We start from the raw sequence: 20,505 nt of genomic DNA, 5'->3' as shown, positions 1-20,505 counted from the left end.
CAGACACGGGCCCACGGCCACCATCCTCGCCCTGAAGGTCCTAAACCTCTCCTCCTCCGCCGCCACTCGGCGTCGTCGAGGCCGACCGTCCTCCGCAGGCTACTGACTCCCCGTTCACACGCGTCAGGTGCCAGCCCGCCGTCATACCCGACGGCGACAACCTGTGCTTCGCCATGGACTGCATGCCCAACGGCTCCCTCAAGGATGCCATCAACGAGAGGGGGAGGGGGTTCGATGAGGGGGGTATCGCTAGGGTGGCTGAGAGGGTTTTAAGGGGTTTGAGGTATTTGCATGGGCTGGGAATTGTGCATGGGGACATTAATCCCTCTAATTTGTTGGTTGACGAGGGCGGAGAGATCAAGATTGCTGATTTTGGAGCTAGTAGGGTGGTAGTGGACGGGGCCGAAGGTACTTCAGATTTTGGTGCAGTTTCATGTCTTTTTTTTTATGGTCTGCTAATGCAGACGTCTCACATATTCAAATCATCAACCATCATCTGAATATATTTGATGATACGCGCCGCATACATATATACGCATAAGTGCAAACTTGAATAATATGTGTATAAAATGAGAACGTGGGCGAATACCCCCGCTTAAGTTACATACTCACTTTGATATTTTGTAAATAGAATAAAGGTGGTAACTTCATTAATTAGTTTAATCAAATTATTAGAAACATTTATGCAAGGTTATAGAAGACAATTAATATATTAATTCATGACGTAGTATAACAAATCATAAGTTTTAGGCCTAACAGTTAACTATATATAGTAATAATCTATACATATTTCTTTGTGACATGCTAAGAAAGATAATTACATATAACCCCTCAGCCTCCGCTACTTACGTAGAAGTCATGAATACTAGAAGCAGAAGGCCCTTATGCGAATTTCCAGTTTACTCTTTATCTCTTCGTCCCTTGTATTTCAAGTTTTGTGAATATTAGTTTAATTTTTTTCTTATATATTATCATAAAGTAAACCTTAGCCTTTTCTAACAAGGTACGCATGAAAGTAAATATCATGTTTTATATGTGAAATAAAGATTCAAAATAAATATATAATTTTATAAATAGTTAAAGGATAACTAAATTGATCATTCTTATATATGACAAGACTTCTACTCATGCTTTATCTGTACGTCTAAATTAAAATGCCTGGCTCCACTCCTAATGCAGGCAACACCATTGAGAGCGCAGAACGAGGAGGAACATGCGCATACATGAGTCCCGAAAGATTTGACTGTGAGGGATTCGGCGGCGGAGGAGACGGGGGAGGGTTCGCCGGAGACGTATGGGCGTTAGGGGTGGTAGTTCTAGAATGCTATTTAGGGAGATTTCCATTGGTTGGAGCAGGGGAGAGGGCAGATTGGGCGACATTGATGTGCATGGTGAGGTTCGGTGGGATGCCGGAGGTGCCGGTGAAGGCATCGCGGGAGTTTCGAGGATTTGTGGAGAGGTGTCTTGAGAAGGAGTGGAGGAGGAGGGGTACGGTAGGGGAGTTACTTGAGCATCCATTTCTTGAGATGCGCAGTTCTTCTTGCCCGGTGATGGAGGGGTTCGCTGGCGATGGAGGATAAAAGGATGATCATAAATTTTGGTATGAGATGACGAATCATTTTATGAAATGAGCTATTATGAGGTAAACCGGTAATGAGACTCATTCCGCTATCGATCATCTCTTCTAATAGTTCATTTTGTTAAATGAGTTGACAGCTCATACTCTGTTATCTGCTTAGTATATGAGTATTTTGGTTTATGATTAGTTTTGTGGTATTTCTTAGTTCGTGGTAGGTGAGGATAAGAGCCCATGCATGCTCGAGCGAATGTTTCTTACATAGATTACTTAGGTTCAGGTTTTTATTGGAAGCTTTGCTCTTGTTCGTGTGAACTTTGCACCGTCATCTTGGCTCACTCTGTTCTAGTGTGAACAATTTTCGTTTATTGTGATGCATATAATGTCACTACGATGTACCTAGCAGTACTGGAAATAATCACAGGTTACATTGCAGTAGGTTTTTCTGCGGGAAATGGTAAGATATGATCGAGAACATTGTTCCTCATGTTACTCAACAACAGGTAGGCATAACAGACAGCAGTACTTGTTTACATGTACATACCTTAGATATATACACATTTTCCATGGAATTTTATCAAAAGAGATGATCTCCTCTATTTTTTTCTTTTCCTTACCATAATGCCATCATGTATGAGGTTTACATCTGCGACGATCAAGTTCAGACTTGTGTCCTTATAACTAAACTAGATACATGCTCTTTTCCTCCAAGGAGCCCTAACCTGTACATGCTCTTTTCCTCCAAATACCCTAATATAGCATTAGAGAAGTTCTCTGGGAAAATTGCATGGTAATGAAAAACACCCTGCTCTACTTGCATATCACATTGACCGACTCGAGCAAAATATTTGAAGCATACAGCAACAACAGCCTGACCTAGAATTTTGGTATTCGACTCCTGTGAGTCAGCAATTCCGTCAAATAATTCATGAAACACTCTTGAAGTCTGATCTTATCTCTGCAACAAAGTGTTTGAACTGCCTACAGCAAGCAACCTAGTTGAACGCTACGGCTGTACTGCAATTTGATGGTACCAACGGGGTGCACTCAAGTCTGCCATGCAAAATGCTCATTTTTGCACAAATGGAGAGTAATTATATATGTCATGGATACAACCTCTAGAGCCCTAAGTTTTCCCGACGACATTTTGAAGTTATTCATACAGCAATCATGGCCGTCACTAGATTATAATATCCGTTGAACAGGAAATACCAGCATAGCTTGTCTTTCATCGATCGTGAGTTCGAAGTAATCCTCGGTCACAACCAAGTTCTTTTAAATGTAATAAGGTTTGGTTTAACAGACCACAGTACTTTGTTCATGAAGACCATTATTAGAAATCAAATCATAAAGTAACATCTGCAGGAAGAAGGATGCAGGTATCTGATTTCAAACACAAACACTTAACGATAGGAAGACACGGCCGACTCAATTCTACCACTCTCACAATTACCTGCAGTAACACCCCTTAAAGAGATTAGTTTCATCATATCAGTCCAGTTAACATGAAAAAATAGAGTTCATATCATAAACTCTTGAAAGGAACCAGGAAGCTACATATATGTGTATATAAAAATGTGGAAACATGTGACAGAACATTTCACTTAAAAAAGGTTCCTTAATGAGCCAATTTAATCTCGAACAAGCCAAATGCCGCTACTAAGTTGCTCTAAGTATGAATTTACAAACACCAATAAGAGCATGGAGAGCGATTCATGTTTCTATACAAAACCCTCATGACAGGAATCAGAGCATGACATGGGACACGATACAAACACCAAGACAACAAACCCAAATAAAGACATGGACAATCAGCCACCTGTTGGATTTTATTTTTTATCTTTTACTATTTAATGTATTCACTGATCTCTTTTCCAGTGTATATGCATGGGTGTGGCCAGGTTGTGGACTAAAATATAATTCATTTGATTGTTGATTTGGAAGCTACCTAATTGAGAACTTGTATACCAGTTCATTTTACCTAGTATTTCGCTAAAATGTAACTGAGACTCCTGACCTATATTAATCTGACATCGGTGTCGAATGAGGATGAAATACTCTTTTAAAATCGAAGGAAACCATTCAGCAGGGATTTAGTTTTTCCACTCAAAAAGTATCTCATAATGTCTGACATTAAGATTACTGGAAAACAAGATCCTTTTCTACCATTAATGAGTGCTGTTCAAATGGCAAAGTTCTTCTTTCTGCCATGTACAGAGTTTTAATTCAGCCTTCTCCACGGGTGAACTGGCATGAAACAGTTTGGGATGGACTCTTATATCCAAAAAGAGAAACAACAAATCACATCTTTTTTGACTGTCAGTTTTCGGCTGAGGTTTGGAACATGATAATGGAATGGTTAAGTTTTAAATGGAAGTCTTGCAACTGGAACCAGCTCCTAAATTGGTATTCTTGTAATCTAAGGGGTAAGGGTGCCACGAAAAATCTGAAGCGAATGGCATTGTCAACGGCTGTGTACATAATCTGGCAGGAGAGGAATCTCCGGATTTTTCAAGGCAGGAAGAGAGAGGTCAAGCAGATTGTTCATATCATCAAATTTTTAGTATACACAAGAGTTTTGAATGACAGCTCATATGTTCATATAAGGGAGCTCTTTGAGAAAATGTAATTTTTCTGTTTTTGGAATACCAGGTACACTGGTATCTTGATGTATTACAAAACTGTACAGTTTGGATATGAATAAAATTACTTCATTTACCAAAAAAAAAAGATCCTTTTCTACCTGTGAAGTGCTGGACTCCTGCTTACAGGAGAATAAAGTCTACTTTTCAAGAGAACAACTAAAGACAACAAAGAACAAACTACTGGCGGGAATAAAGCTCCAGCACTTGGCCCTGAATGCCTCCGATATAGCAACTACTACTAAAGAATGAACCAACAAAGGAATGGGAAGATACAGCCATGAGCCATCACTACCTCATATTTCGAATTAACTACTCCTACCTCAGCTTACGAGTGATCCCTCGACTAGAGCCCTAACATTGGTAGCTGGTTAAGGCATATTGTAGCTGGTTGAGGCATATTGTAGCTGGTTGAGGCATATTGTAACCTTCATTCTGGACTAGTGAGTAAGTGACTACTCTTAAACTCGGGTATCCTTCATTCTGGACTAGTGAGTAAGTGACTACTCTTAAACTCGGGTATCCTTCATTCTGGACTAGAGTAAGTGACTACTCTTAAACTCGGGTATATTTTTTAAGGAGAAGGCAAAGGTCTTTGAAGCCTTGGAAAGGTTAGCTCAAGTGACATGTTCGGATATCCGATCAGTTTTATTTCCACAGGTAATGATTCCATTTTAAACTTACTCCGATCAACAAACTATATGGATTACCATCTTATCTGGAAAGCAAAAGCAGGTGAAGCAGCAAGATAGACTTTTGGCTTCGGTGCACTTTAGCAGCAAAAAAAGTCCACGGCTTTTTTTTTACCTCTTTTTTTAACTAGAAGGTAATAGAAAAAGGGGGAAAATAGCCAGGACTTAGAAATTAAGAACTTGCATCATAAACAAAACAAATAATAATTGATGCTAAATCAGTAACAAGAAAAACAAAATTAACAAAAGAAGATGATATAGTGATACAGTGTAAAAAAGCACATCCTCATCTGGATGCGTGCCTAAAGTGTTCCAAAACCTACATGACGAATTGGGGGCTTCAGCAGACAACAATCTGAACTAGTTTATAAAGCTACAAGGGTTCGGTTAGGCCTCAACATTGCTTATACTTCTAGACAAAGGACCAAATTGAGGTGCTGAATCACATTCGGAGACTTATCTTTGTTGTTTTCGCAGCAGAAACCCAAATAAAAAAATGTGCTAGCTACGTCGACTGAGTATTGGTATAATATACTTCTACACACTCCTTAACAAAAAATTTCCCTAATAAAGCATTGTTATGTTGTGATCCCCCTACTGCCCTTACTCACCACATCCAGCTCAGCTACAATTTATGGAAGAAGATAGAATGTCCCGCAACCAAATGGTGCAGAAACTCAAGGATACTTTGCTGCATGCACAACATCACATGAAAAGGTTGGTCAACACCAATTGCGCAGGACGCTCATTTGAGTCAGGCAACTGATTTTTACTGAAAGTGGCATCCTTATAGGCAAATTTCAAATAGTGCTTGATGAATTCAAATGTTGTTTCCTTTCCTAGAGTCTTGGCCCTTCACAGATTTGGCTGTCAGGATACAGCTTGGAGATGAATGCAAACTCCAAAATAATGTACATACTGTTTCTTCCGCACGTCACAATTAAAACAACATCCCGCGGATTTTGACAGTGCTGTCAAGTTTATACTCATAGCATGCCAACATCTTATAGGAAGCAACGTCCACTTTGCAATGTTGCATGATCAAACATAAGGACCCTCGATTGGCCAGACAGGGACTTACTGGCCCTTGGTCAATGCTCACCCTTTGACCTTGAGACAAGGTAATTTGTAAGGCAGCAAGAAGTTAATGCACTCGGAAAGGAGCATAATGTAGAAGCCGACCTGCTGGATGATCTAATCAAAATCACGAGATGAACTGACCCCCAAAGCTAGGTTGTCGATGGCTAAAGCATCACGACCCAACCGACCAAGCCCTAAGTAGTAAGTACCATAAGCAAGCAACGCTAGCTCTCCTGAGGTGGTGGAAATATTATGTGCTATAACCCAATATTTATTTGTTTTTAATCCATTTCAAGCCAATGGCAATTTAGTTCCTATAGTCCAAACTTCTCGATTTTCATGGACTATAGCCCACGTTTTTAATCAATTTCATCCATTTCGATTCCATGGTACATAGTTTAAAATTTTCAAATTTCATGGGATGTAACCAACGGTTCTTATCTTTTTTTGTCCATACCCAATGACAATTAAGCGTATGTAGTTCAAAATTCGAGATTTCAATCCAAGGCAATTAAGCAAGGTTTTAAATATCAGATATCAGGAAAATATCGGATGACCAAAATTCATATCGGATTGCGGATATCAGGAAAATTATCGGCGATATGTGGTAAATATCGGAATGACAAAACAAATGTTTGCATATATAGTATAATGTACTAAAATGTAATCTCAACATACTTAATAAAATCTAAGTATACGAAATGTAAATAATATATGTTTAGGATTACTAACCAACCTTATAAAACAAATAAAAGTACAAATCAACATTGCTACATATTGTCAAATTTTTGTAGGTCAAAATGTCATTTGATATAATGGGAAAACATGATATCTTGCCCAAAAATTACCAAATGTGGTATATTGTTTTGTGACAAGTCATATAAAAGGATATACGGCCAACATATCGGTTGATATATCGGCTACATTGGGATATGACGCCCAAAATAGCCAAAATGCGGTAAAAAATATTTAGAGACCATATCGGTTGCCGCCAGCACTTTAAAAGGATATATCGGGGGATATATTGGGCCATGTCGAGGATATTTAAAACAATGCAATTAAGTACATGTTCAAAATTCGAGATTACATGAGGCTATAACTAATGTTTTGTTTCGACTCAATATCGATAAAATATCTGTATTTCAAAATTCTCAATTTCATGGGTGATTTCATGGGCGATACCCACAATTTTTAATCCTTTTGAGTCGATAAAATGTGGATTCCAAAATTCATAATCTTCATAAGCTATACCTAATAATTCTTTATCGTTTTTGTCCATTTCAACCCAACGAAAATTAAGTATGTGTATATCAAAACTAGCGATTTTACAGGCCATAACCCACAATTTTTATCTATTTTTATCAATTTAACCCCAATGGCAAATAAGTATGTGTATTTCAAAATTCTATATTCTCATGAGGCTACAACCCACATTTTTTGTCATTTTCATCCACTTCGTCTCAATAGCACATAGTAAAATATTTGCAATTTTCATTGACTATAGCACACAATTTTCGTTCATTTTCATCTGTTTTGACCCACTGACACGTATTTCAAAATTTACAATTTTCATGGGCTATAATCCATGATTTTTGTTAATTTTTGCCTGTTTTGACACAATGTAATTAAACACGCTTAATTCAAAATTCACGATTCTTATGGGCTATAATCCATGCTTTTTGTCCAGTTTTATCTATTTCAATCAAAAGATAATTAAATACACGTAGTTCAAATTTTGAAATTTCAAAAGCCATAATACACTTTTTTGTCCATTATTTTCCGTTTCAACTCAACGGCGACAAAATACGCGTATTTCAAAATTCTTAATTTGAATGGGTTATGACAATGATTTTTTTATCATTTTGGTCTATTTTGAATCAATAGAAATTAAGTATGAATACAATCAATATTTGTGATTTTATGGGCTATATCACGCATAATTTTTTTCTAGTTTTTTTCCATCTCGAGCCAATGAAAATCAAGTACATGTTAAATTCTTGATTTTCATGGGCTTTCTTCATATTCATCCATTTTGATTCATGGCACGTATTTCAATATTTGCACTTTTCATGTGATATAACCTATGTAGCACGGACACGGATCCGACACGGCCATCCGACACGCCGACACGAGGCAAATCCTAAAAAATACATAGGATACGTGTGCTCGACACGTGTGTCCGACACGGACACGACACGACACGGCTTCATGTTATGCGTGTCCGTGCTTCATAGGATATAACACACGATTTTTATCTATTTTTTCCTTTCAACCTACGGGCAATTAAATACACATAGTTTAAAATTCATGATTTCATGGGTTATAACCCACGATTTTTTTTGTTTTTGTCTGCTTCGATTAGAAGACAACAAAGTATTCATAGTTCAAAATTCTCTATTTTCAAGGCTATAACTCACGATGTTTCATCATTTTTCTCTGTTTTAATCCAATGAGAATTTAGTATGCATACATAAAGGTTTGTCATTTTAAGGGATGTAACCAACAATTCTAATTTGTTTTTGTCCATTTTGACCTAATGTCAATTAAATACGGATAGTTTAAAATTCCTGACTTTCATGGGCTATATAAACCCACAATTGTCTATTGTAGTTCTTTTTGACCCAATGACAACAAGTGCACGTAATTCAGAATTCCCAATTTTCATGGGCTATGACCCACGATTATTTATCGTTTCTGTATGTTTAGGCTTCATGAGGATTAAGTATGCAAACATAAAAATTTGTGATTTATGGGCTATACCCCACAAATTTTATCCATCTTTACCGATATCAAACGAATGGCAAGTTCTTTAGTACAAAATTCTTGATTTTCATAGGGTTATAATCCACAATATTTGTTCAGTTTCATCCATTTAAAATCAATGGCACGTAATTCAAAATTTGCAATATTCATGGACACCAATTGTTTCTATTCACTTTCATCCTCTTCAACCCAACAACATTATCTTTAAAATTCATGATTTCACTGGTCACAACCCATGATTTTTCTCTATTTCAACCGAAATGAAATTATGAACATATAGTTCAATATCGCAACTTCATGGGCAATAACATACAATTTTTGTCTAATATTTCATCGATTCGACCCAATGGCGGTAAGTATGCATATTTGAAAATTCTCTATTTATATTATGACTGTTTCGATCCAATGGGAATTATGTAAGCATACATTAATATTTATGATTTTTATGAGTTATAGCTCATGATTTTTATCCATGTTTGTCTTTTTTCAACCCAGTGGCAATTAACACATTCACTTCAATCAGATTTTCGTCCATTTTTTGTCCATTTCAACCAAAAAGGCAAATAAGTACATGTAATTTGAAACAATGCTGTAAAAAGCGGCAAATAGCGCCGCTATCGTGCCGCTAATCGTGATCGTGGTGCTTCACCGCGCCGCTTAAGGGGATCACGGAGAGGTTTGGCAGAGAAAATCGCTATGCGCTCGAAACACGCATAATAGCGCCGCTTTAGCGCTGAAAAGCGCTAAATACCCGCTACAATATGGCTTTTATCCCTCCCCGAACCCGACCCGGACCCGTTAAACAAAAACCCATCTCTTCCCAAATCCCGACCCGACTGTGTTCTGTGCCCTAGCCGCCTGCGACTCCTTCCAACGACTCAAGAGGGGTGGCCGACGAGGGGCGGAGCAAGGAAAGCGAGGATAAAGATGAAGACGAAATGGATGAAGCACGCGGCGAAGATCACCATGACGCCATAGCTTCGATGCGGCCGAGCACCACCGATCTTGGTGGTGCCGCCTGTGCGCACCCATCGACTACGATCTCTGTGGCTCTGTTTTTCTTTCTTCCTTTCTTTCCTTGAGCTCGAGAAAAGAGAACACGGAAGGAATTAAAACGGCTGGTGATTAATTAGTAATGAAGAGGGAAATATGTTAATTAATTATTTTGTTTTAGTTTTTCTTTTCTTTTTTAAAATAAATTTGGTGAAGAGGTTTTGTTCTCCGGTAATGTTACAGTGTTTGTTGAAGAGTTGGTGAGAGAGAAGAAAAAGGGAGGGAGAAAAAGGGCAGGAAAAAGAAAATGATAATAATGGGTGGGAAGCCCACTGCTGATTCGTCACCCCAAGACTGTCTTCCTTAATTTTTGCATTTTAGTAGCCAACAATTCTCATGTTGCATATTCAACCCTAATGAAATTTCTAGTAGTTAATATAATGATGATGTTAGTAATCAATGTTTTTTTATTGTTGAGCATTTTTATATTAGACTTGAAAGTTGAAGAAATGGGACAAATAACGATCTTTTTGATAAACATGTACGTTTTTTATTCTTTAATCTTAATAATTATAGTACTTTGTAAATATTATATAATTATTACACATCTATTTCATGTTTAGGCATCAAGTATGCATTTGTAAAAATTTTAAATTTTTTATATGATTTTTTTATTATTTAGAATATTTAAATATATTTATATTTGACCGCTATTTGACTGTGCGCTATTTATCGCTATTTTGCCGCAATAGTCCCAAATAGCCTTAGTGATACCTTGCCGCGACGCGACGTGATCCGCTATCAGCAACCTTGATTTAGAATTTGTGATTCCATAAGCTAAACCGTAATTTTTGTTTGTTATTGTATGTTGCGACCCAATGGCAATAAAATTGCATACTTGAAAATTTTCAATTTCATGGGCTAACCCACGATTTTTTATCGTTTTTATTTATTTTGACCCCATAAGCATTTAGTATTCACTACTCATACGTCAACATTTGCGATTTTATGTCGCCCATAATTTTTATTCGCTTTTCCATTCCGACCCAATATAAATAAAGTCCATGTATTTTAAAATTCCTGACTTTCATGGGCTATAATCTAGATTTCTGTTCATTTTCATAACATTAGACTCAATGGCACACATGTCGAAATTTACAATTATGGCTATAATCCATTAATTTTTCCCATATTTATCCTTAACCTAATATCAGTATATCACTAGAGTATGCTTCAAAATTTACAATTTTCATAGGTATAACCAACAATTTTTGTTCTTTTTTGTCTATTTCAACCAAAACGCAATTACATACACAGTCAAAAATTCAAGATTTCATGGTTTATAACCTACGATTTGTCTATTAGTGAACGCTTTGACTCTATAGGGATAAAGTATACGTATTTCAAAATTATCGATTTTCATGGGTAACTAATGAATTTTTAGCGTCTTTGCTCATTTCAACCCAATGAAAAGTATGTGTACATTAAAATTCACGATTTTATGGGCAACTCAATTTGTTTTTTATCCATTTTAACCAATGATAATTAAGTATGCATAGTTTAAAATTCTTGATTTTCATGGGCAATAATCCATATTTTTCAATCATTTTCATCTACTTTGACTAAGTGGATGTAGTTTAAGATTAGCGATTTTCATGGGCTATAAATCACTTTTCTTAGTCACATTCAACCATTTCAACTAAATGGATGTAGTTTAAAAAAAATTATTTTCATGGCCTATAACCCACAAATTTTTACTCAATAACAATATCAAATTTGCGATTTCATGGCCTGTAACTCACGTTTTTTGTCCATTTTGTCAATTTAGATACAATGAAATTAAGCATGCTTACTTTAGATTCGCGTTTTTTATGAACTGTAATTCACAATTTGTCCATTTTTTCTATTTCAACCTAAAGGCAATTAAGTACATGTAGTTATCAATTCGTGATTTCATGGGCCATAACCCTATTTTTTCCCCTTTTTTAAATTGTATGTTCCGACTCAATGGCATTAAGTACGCGTCTCTCAAAATTCTCGAGTCATAGGCAATTTTCTATTGTTTTTTACCATTTCAGCCCACTAAAAATTAAGTATGCAACCAAAATATGTGTTTTATAGGCTATAACCCAAAATTATTATCCATTTTTGGCCAATTTGACCAAGTGGCAATTAAGTAGATGTAGTTCTAAATTCTCAATTTTCATAGACTAACTCACTTAGTCATTTTCATCCATTTCACCTGAAATGACAAATAAATGTGTATTTCAAAATTTACCAATTTGATGGACTATAACCCGCGATTTCTATTCATTCTCATCCATTTTCACCCAATGGCACGTAGTTCAAAATTTGTGATTTTCACGAGCAGTGACATAGTTTTTGTCTATTTGCACATAACGGAATTAAACATGCTTACTTCAAAATTCACGATTTTCATGAGTTATAATCCACAATTTTTCATTATCTATTTCAACTCAAAAGCAATTAATTACACATAGTTCAAAATTCATGATTTCATTGGTTATAACCCTATGTTTTCAGTCATTTTCATTCACTTCGCTTCAATGACATGTAGTTCAAAATCAAGGTTATCGATAGCGGATAGCGTCGTATAGCGGTGAGGCTTCGCTAAGGCTATTTAGGGCTATTGCGGTAAAATAACGGTAAAAAACGTAAAATCAAATAACACTCTAATTTAGATATGTATAAATATCAAAAAATAAAAGAAGTAAAGAAAATTCTAGAAAATTTAAAAGTGCATTTGATGATTTAAAGAGATCCTAAACATGAAATAGATATGTAACCGTCACATAACACCGAAGACGATTGAAGGAGTCAAAGAGTCGTCGTCTTCAAGAAAATGAGTTAATCGATGAGAGGACTGCGCTAGGAGTTCACGACAAGAGGATCATGATTTTTATCCATGTTTGTCTTTTTTCAACCCAGTGGCAATTAACACATTCACTTCAATCAGATTTTCGTCCATTTTTTGTCCATTTCAACCAAAAAGGCAAATAAGTACATGTAATTTGAAACAATGCTGTAAAAAGCGGCAAATAGCGCCGCTATCGTGCCGCTAATCGTGATCGTGGTGCTTCACCGCGCCGCTTAAGGGGATCACGGAGAGGTTTGGCAGAGAAAATCGCTATGCGCTCGAAACACGCATAATAGCGCCGCTTTAGCGCTGAAAAGCGCTAAATACCCGCTACAATATGGCTTTTATCCCTCCCCGAACCCGACCCGGACCCGTTAAACAAAAACCCATCTCTTCCCAAATCCCGACCCGACTGTGTTCTGTGCCCTAGCCGCCTGCGACTCCTTCCAACGACTCCTTCCAGCGCCGCCTCCGATCAACGCCGCCTCCAATCGACGCCATCTCCCGCACCAGATGGTCGACGAGGGGCGAAGGAAAGAGGGGTGGCCGACGAGGGGCGGAGCAAGGAAAGCGAGGATAAAGATGAAGACGAAATGGATGAAGCACGCGGCGAAGATCACCATGACGCCATAGCTTCGATGCGGCCGAGCACCACCGATCTTGGTGGTGCCGCCTGTGCGCACCCATCGACTACGATCTCTGTGGCTCTGTTTTTCTTTCTTCCTTTCTTTCCTTGAGCTCGAGAAAAGAGAACACGGAAGGAATTAAAACGGCTGGTGATTAATTAGTAATGAAGAGGGAAATATGTTAATTAATTATTTTGTTTTAGTTTTTCTTTTCTTTTTTAAAATAAATTTGGTGAAGAGGTTTTGTTCTCCGGTAATGTTACAGTGTTTGTTGAAGAGTTGGTGAGAGAGAAGAAAAAGGGAGGGAGAAAAAGGGCAGGAAAAAGAAAATGATAATAATGGGTGGGAAGCCCACTGCTGATTCGTCACCCCAAGACTGTCTTCCTTAATTTTTGCATTTTAGTAGCCAACAATTCTCATGTTGCATATTCAACCCTAATGAAATTTCTAGTAGTTAATATAATGATGATGTTAGTAATCAATGTTTTTTTATTGTTGAGCATTTTTATATTAGACTTGAAAGTTGAAGAAATGGGACAAATAACGATCTTTTTGATAAACATGTACGTTTTTTATTCTTTAATCTTAATAATTATAGTACTTTGTAAATATTATATAATTATTACACATCTATTTCATGTTTAGGCATCAAGTATGCATTTGTAAAAATTTTAAATTTTTTATATGATTTTTTTATTATTTAGAATATTTAAATATATTTATATTTGACCGCTATTTGACTGTGCGCTATTTATCGCTATTTTGCCGCAATAGTCCCAAATAGCCTTAGTGATACCTTGCCGCGACGCGACGTGATCCGCTATCAGCAACCTTGATTTAGAATTTGTGATTCCATAAGCTAAACCGTAATTTTTGTTTGTTATTGTATGTTGCGACCCAATGGCAATAAAATTGCATACTTGAAAATTTTCAATTTCATGGGCTAACCCACGATTTTTTATCGTTTTTATTTATTTTGACCCCATAAGCATTTAGTATTCACTACTCATACGTCAACATTTGCGATTTTATGTCGCCCATAATTTTTATTCGCTTTTCCATTCCGACCCAATATAAATAAAGTCCATGTATTTTAAAATTCCTGACTTTCATGGGCTATAATCTAGATTTCTGTTCATTTTCATAACATTAGACTCAATGGCACACATGTCGAAATTTACAATTATGGCTATAATCCATTAATTTTTCCCATATTTATCCTTAACCTAATATCAGTATATCACTAGAGTATGCTTCAAAATTTACAATTTTCATAGGTATAACCAACAATTTTTGTTCTTTTTTGTCTATTTCAACCAAAACGCAATTACATACACAGTCAAAAATTCAAGATTTCATGGTTTATAACCTACGATTTGTCTATTAGTGAACGCTTTGACTCTATAGGGATAAAGTATACGTATTTCAAAATTATCGATTTTCATGGGTAACTAATGAATTTTTAGCGTCTTTGCTCATTTCAACCCAATGAAAAGTATGTGTACATTAAAATTCACGATTTTATGGGCAACTCAATTTGTTTTTTATCCATTTTAACCAATGATAATTAAGTATGCATAGTTTAAAATTCTTGATTTTCATGGGCAATAATCCATATTTTTCAATCATTTTCATCTACTTTGACTAAGTGGATGTAGTTTAAGATTAGCGATTTTCATGGGCTATAAATCACTTTTCTTAGTCACATTCAACCATTTCAACTAAATGGATGTAGTTTAAAAAAAATTATTTTCATGGCCTATAACCCACAAATTTTTACTCAATAACAATATCAAATTTGCGATTTCATGGCCTGTAACTCACGTTTTTTGTCCATTTTGTCAATTTAGATACAATGAAATTAAGCATGCTTACTTTAGATTCGCGTTTTTTATGAACTGTAATTCACAATTTGTCCATTTTTTCTATTTCAACCTAAAGGCAATTAAGTACATGTAGTTATCAATTCGTGATTTCATGGGCCATAACCCTATTTTTTCCCCTTTTTTAAATTGTATGTTCCGACTCAATGGCATTAAGTACGCGTCTCTCAAAATTCTCGAGTCATAGGCAATTTTCTATTGTTTTTTACCATTTCAGCCCACTAAAAATTAAGTATGCAACCAAAATATGTGTTTTATAGGCTATAACCCAAAATTATTATCCATTTTTGGCCAATTTGACCAAGTGGCAATTAAGTAGATGTAGTTCTAAATTCTCAATTTTCATAGACTAACTCACTTAGTCATTTTCATCCATTTCACCTGAAATGACAAATAAATGTGTATTTCAAAATTTACCAATTTGATGGACTATAACCCGCGATTTCTATTCATTCTCATCCATTTTCACCCAATGGCACGTAGTTCAAAATTTGTGATTTTCACGAGCAGTGACATAGTTTTTGTCTATTTGCACATAACGGAATTAAACATGCTTACTTCAAAATTCACGATTTTCATGAGTTATAATCCACAATTTTTCATTATCTATTTCAACTCAAAAGCAATTAATTACACATAGTTCAAAATTCATGATTTCATTGGTTATAACCCTATGTTTTCAGTCATTTTCATTCACTTCGCTTCAATGACATGTAGTTCAAAATCAAGGTTATCGATAGCGGATAGCGTCGTATAGCGGTGAGGCTTCGCTAAGGCTATTTAGGGCTATTGCGGTAAAATAACGGTAAAAAACGTAAAATCAAATAACACTCTAATTTAGATATGTATAAATATCAAAAAATAAAAGAAGTAAAGAAAATTCTAGAAAATTTAAAAGTGCATTTGATGATTTAAAGAGATCCTAAACATGAAATAGATATGTAACCGTCACATAACACCGAAGACGATTGAAGGAGTCAAAGAGTCGTCGTCTTCAAGAAAATGAGTTAATCGATGAGAGGACTGCGCTAGGAGTTCACGACAAGAGGATGTGAGAGGAAGTGTTGAGGGAGGTGTCAGAGGCTATAGGAGATGGCGGGAGTACGCGGGAAATTGGGGGAGGCGGTGGGATGTAGTGGTTGTTGGTCGGGTTTAATTTCAAAAAAATAAACCTCAAACAACTTTTAAATAGCGGTCAAAAAGCGGATTTTGTCTGCAATCACCCGCTATTCACTGCTATGACGCTATTGGCCGTTTTTGCAAGCGAAAAAAAGTATATTCCGTAATGTCCCCGCTATTGGACGATAGCGTAGCGGGAAGGGACCGCTAACGTTATTCGCGTCACTATTGGGTGGTGATTTACGGCTATTTATAACACTGTTCAAAATTTACACTTTTCATAGGCTATAACCCAATATTTTTATTTGTTCTTGTCCATTTTCACCAAACGGTAATTAAATACGTGTAGTTCAAAATTCTTGATTTTTATTTTCTATAACCCAACTTTTTAAAATTTTCATCTATTTCGACTCAATGGTATGTAGTTCAAAATTTGCAATTTCTATGGGATACAATCCACGATTTGTGTCCATTTTGTTTAGTTCATTTCAAAGGTGCACAAATAGTTCAAAATTCATGAGCTATAAAATTCACGAGTTATAAGCTACGTTTTTCTGTTATTGTTTGTTTTGTCGCAATAGCGATATAGTATGTGTATTTCAAAATTCTCGATTTTCACGGGTTGTAAGTGATGATTTTTCATTATTTTTGTCCATTTTGACTAAATAGAAATAAAGTATGCTTACATCAAAACTTGCGATTTTAAGAGCCATAACCTACAATTTTTATCCGTTTTTGTCTATGTCGACCCAATGGCAATTAAGTACGTGCAGTTGCAAATTCTCAATTTTTCATGGGCTCTGACTCTGTTTATTTCCTCTTTCTTTTCTTTTCTCTTTTTTATTTCCTATGAGGAATCCATTTCCCTCAGGTCACTAAGGTTTAGTCCAACGCCGACAAGCATCAAAAAGCCACAGAACACATAAAAAAGACATTTTCGTGTGTATGTAAGCAAATTATAACGTAATCGAGGCACAAAGTTAACTAATTAAAAGCTCACCTTGACGACCAGAACTCGAGCTACTCCTCCACTTCTTTCTTCGGGCCTATCAAAAAAACACCATCCCAAACCCAAAATTACACCACCACATCAAAAAGAACTCAAATTTACAGATCTAGGGTTTGAATCTCACCATGGAGCTCATGAGGACGATGATCCTTGCCCCATCCAACACCGCGAGTAGCCTCAAGATACTGATCAACGAGATGGCGGCACTTCTGAAGATGATTCACCCCCTCAATACGATAGCACCATCGGAGCTTCTCTCTGATGATCTTCGCGGTCTCGATCTGGATCCATTTCTCGCGGACGAGATGCTCTCGATACTCGAGCATCGCCACTGGATCGCCATAGGGATTGCTGAGATCGATGTCTGGAGGCGATTCGTCGAACTCCACCGTCTTCTTCCGCACCATTTTCTAGGGTTTTTTTAGGGTTTGACCTGTGTTGAACTGCTGCCTCCTTTTGCTGCTGGTGTCGATTTGGGGAAGGGGTATGAAGCGATGAGGAATTGTTATATCGAGGAAAATTATGTTTAGGGACTTGCTTTGGACTCTGTCTTTTATCGGATCCTGTTCAGTCCGAGCAAGATACTTTTGGGGTCTCTGTCAAAGTTATCCGGGTTAACTTCATTTTAACCCCCTAACTTTGGAGCGCTGCACAAAACACTTTGAATTTTAACTTTTTCTCTTAAACCTTCCTATATGTAATCTGCAAATAATTAAAATAATTTGAGTGAAAATTTGAAGCTTCCGTTTATTTCATCTTTGTATGACAAAGTTAATGAATCATATGGAAGATATAACCTCTCTAACACATCAATTTTAAGATCCAACTTGGTGGTTGAAGAGTTAATCTTCAAGAATATTGTCTTATCACTCGAAGAGACAATGCAGATGATAGCCTTCTCAACCATTATGAAGGGAAGGTAAGTGTAATGGATCGAATTTAAGGATAAAGAGGAGTAATAGAAAGAGTAATGAAGAGAATTTTGGGCTGAGGAAAAGTAATAGACAACTAACTAGTTATTGCTCATGATAGAGTAAAAAAAAGAGGAGAGATTTCTCTCCATTTCTTCCGTCAGATCACATTAATTAGACGTGATTTTCCATGCTTTTGGGGACGAGGCGTCTGGGAAGAAAGAGAAGGGCAATTTCGGGTTTTTTTTCAAAATACAATCTTTTTTTTGTATACTGCTGACGTAGAGGGGCATTGACACATAAAACGATATTTTTTGGGCTGATCCACACGGGGGAAATAAGGGGGGCCTGGTTACATGGAATTTCTATTTTTGGGGCCTCGACACATTTTCCCTAAAAAATCAAACATTATCATTTATATTTACACGCAACGTAACGTCTCCTTAGATTTTGAGTTTTCCCTTAGAAATGTTTTTTATTTATTTTGCAGATTACATGTAGTGAAGTTCATTAAGAAAAACTTAAAGTTTAGGGGGGGTTTGTGCAACACCCAAAAGTTCAGAGGATTCTATAAGATGAGCAAGCATGACGGGGATAGTATTCCGGCGGATCTGTGAAATTAACCCTTACACTAAACTCTGGCTTATACGATCACCCTACGGTGAGAATACCTCGGCTGGCTTACCGAGCGAGAGAGGTCAGCTGTCGCTGACGTCGTTAGCCGGTGACCGGTAACGAGAATCTTCTGACGAAAACGTTCACTCTTCCAATTTTGCCCCCGACCTATAAATACCCCTCGCCCTCTCTGTTATTTTTTCCGTGGGTCCGCTCGAAAGAAGAAGGAAACTTCCTCTCTCTCTCTTCAGAGGTTTCGGAGGCGATCGTCATGTCGGTGAGCAAAAATTCCCCTTCTTTGATTGCTCTGCGGCATAGTTTTCAGCTAGAAATTTGATGTGCTTAGGGTTTTGGATCTAGTTGACTTTGTATTGTTCTCTTTTATTTAATAATTGGGGATCGAATGAGATCTGTCTAGTTTGATTTAGCACATTAACGGATCAAGTGCGAGAATAGTTAGTTAAGTGGATCTTCTGATATATGAAATACTTCGATTATTATCATTATTTTGACATGAAACTTAGTTTTTCGTAAAGACAAATAATAATTCGTCGGTAATGGTTAAGGATGAGAGAGAAAGCGGGACTAGGAAGCATAGCCCTCACTCACCTTCACCTCCACATAGTTAGCAAAACCCTTTTTTGCGCTAATTAATATACTATATATATATATTATTATATATATTATATATATAATATATATATATATATATATAATATGAGAAATATGGTTATGCTTGGTTAGTGAGGTGCACACAATCCCTTCACTCATTCAAATGGACGGCGGACCACATTCACATGAGTTGGGAGAAGTGGCCATGGCGGATATTGCAATGAATTTCGAGTGGATGTGGGACTTTATGTCATTCTCACTACGCAAGCACAACTTTTTGTACTTGATACCAAGCATACCCATCTCTCTCTTCTCTCTTCTCTCCTTTCTTTGATCTCTTTCTGCACTTCTCTCTCTCTCTCTCTCTATATATATATATATACTTATATAATTATATATATTATACTAATAATATACTTATACACACACACACACCTTTAAAAAGTTTATTTAACCATTCTCTTAGTCTTGTCTCCTGCCATGCGAATAATGCTGCAGAAAACGCGTCCCAGTAGTTTTCATGTATCTTCTGATGATCTAATAGTGTTTTTTATTTGAAAAGTTTGAGTATTTAGTTATTTGAAAGCCCCAAAAGTAGTTCTGAAGGCTGTGATTGTTTTTATTTTTAGCCATGATTTTATGTTGACTCCATTTTACTAATATTAATTACACATCTCCGTTATAGGTCATCTTTATGGTTAAAGTTAGTTTTAAATCTTTGGAAGAGGACGACATGTTTCTAGTCATTGTGCTTAGATCTATGCGTAAAAGCCTATTCGTTTTTGCAATGGCATTAAGTGTAACAAAGTTACATCCGTCATTCCAAAACTCACAGAGTCCTGAAGCGCTCACAGTTAACCTGGTATTTTCTTCTAAGTGATAATTTGACAAGTAAGACAGGCTTCTAGAAAAAAATTTCACGATTAAGACATAAATGAGATTATCGATATCATTTACGTGGAAGCTTTCTGCTGTTAAGTTATGCCTGTGATAAAAGAAGACAACAAACAAACGGCTTTCCTTAATTTTTCTCATGCTAAAAACACCCTTATAATTTGCAGTAACAAAAAAGTTGTTCGTGCACGAGTTATGTGTGAAGCCTGCCT

At 36.5% G+C, this 20,505-nt stretch overlaps 3 protein-coding genes across 5 annotated transcripts in view; 2 read left to right on the top strand and 1 right to left on the bottom strand.

Moving 5' to 3' along the window:
- Window positions 174-1,712, top strand: LOC109825409 (mitogen-activated protein kinase kinase 10-like). Its single transcript, XM_020392265.1, has 2 exons — window positions 174-408; window positions 1,180-1,712. The coding sequence occupies exons 1-2, from the start codon at window positions 174-176 to the stop codon at window positions 1,578-1,580; spliced, it is 636 nt and encodes a 211-aa protein (XP_020247854.1). The 3' UTR covers window positions 1,581-1,712.
- LOC109825371 (NADH dehydrogenase [ubiquinone] 1 beta subcomplex subunit 10-B-like) lies at window positions 2,774-17,758 on the bottom strand. Its single transcript, XM_020392228.1, has 3 exons — window positions 17,386-17,758; window positions 17,253-17,298; window positions 2,774-3,029 (listed from the first exon to the last, which is right to left on the bottom strand). The coding sequence occupies exons 1-2, from the start codon at window positions 17,666-17,668 to the stop codon at window positions 17,273-17,275; spliced, it is 309 nt and encodes a 102-aa protein (XP_020247817.1). The 5' UTR covers window positions 17,669-17,758; the 3' UTR covers window positions 2,774-3,029; window positions 17,253-17,272.
- The window catches only part of LOC109825890 (binding partner of ACD11 1-like), a 5,930-nt gene continuing 4,198 nt past the window's right edge, over window positions 18,774-20,505 (top strand). For 2 of the 3 annotated variants that reach the window (XM_020392803.1, XM_020392802.1), the window contains exon 1: window positions 18,775-19,064. Coding sequence is in view for 1 of the 3 variants with exons in the window: in XM_020392801.1 (XP_020248390.1) it covers window positions 19,059-19,064 (6 nt within the window). In the remaining 2 variants the exon portion in view is untranslated. Of the gene's footprint in view, window positions 19,065-20,505 lie in introns of all 3 variants that reach the window. The other variant, XM_020392801.1, reaches the window with a different exon arrangement.

Source organism: Asparagus officinalis, chromosome 10 (assembly GCF_001876935.1).
Source record: "Asparagus officinalis chromosome 10, Aspof.V1, whole genome shotgun sequence".
Lineage (NCBI taxonomy): Eukaryota > Viridiplantae > Streptophyta > Magnoliopsida > Asparagales > Asparagaceae > Asparagus > Asparagus officinalis.
This window is presented reverse-complemented; position numbering and strand designations above follow the sequence as displayed.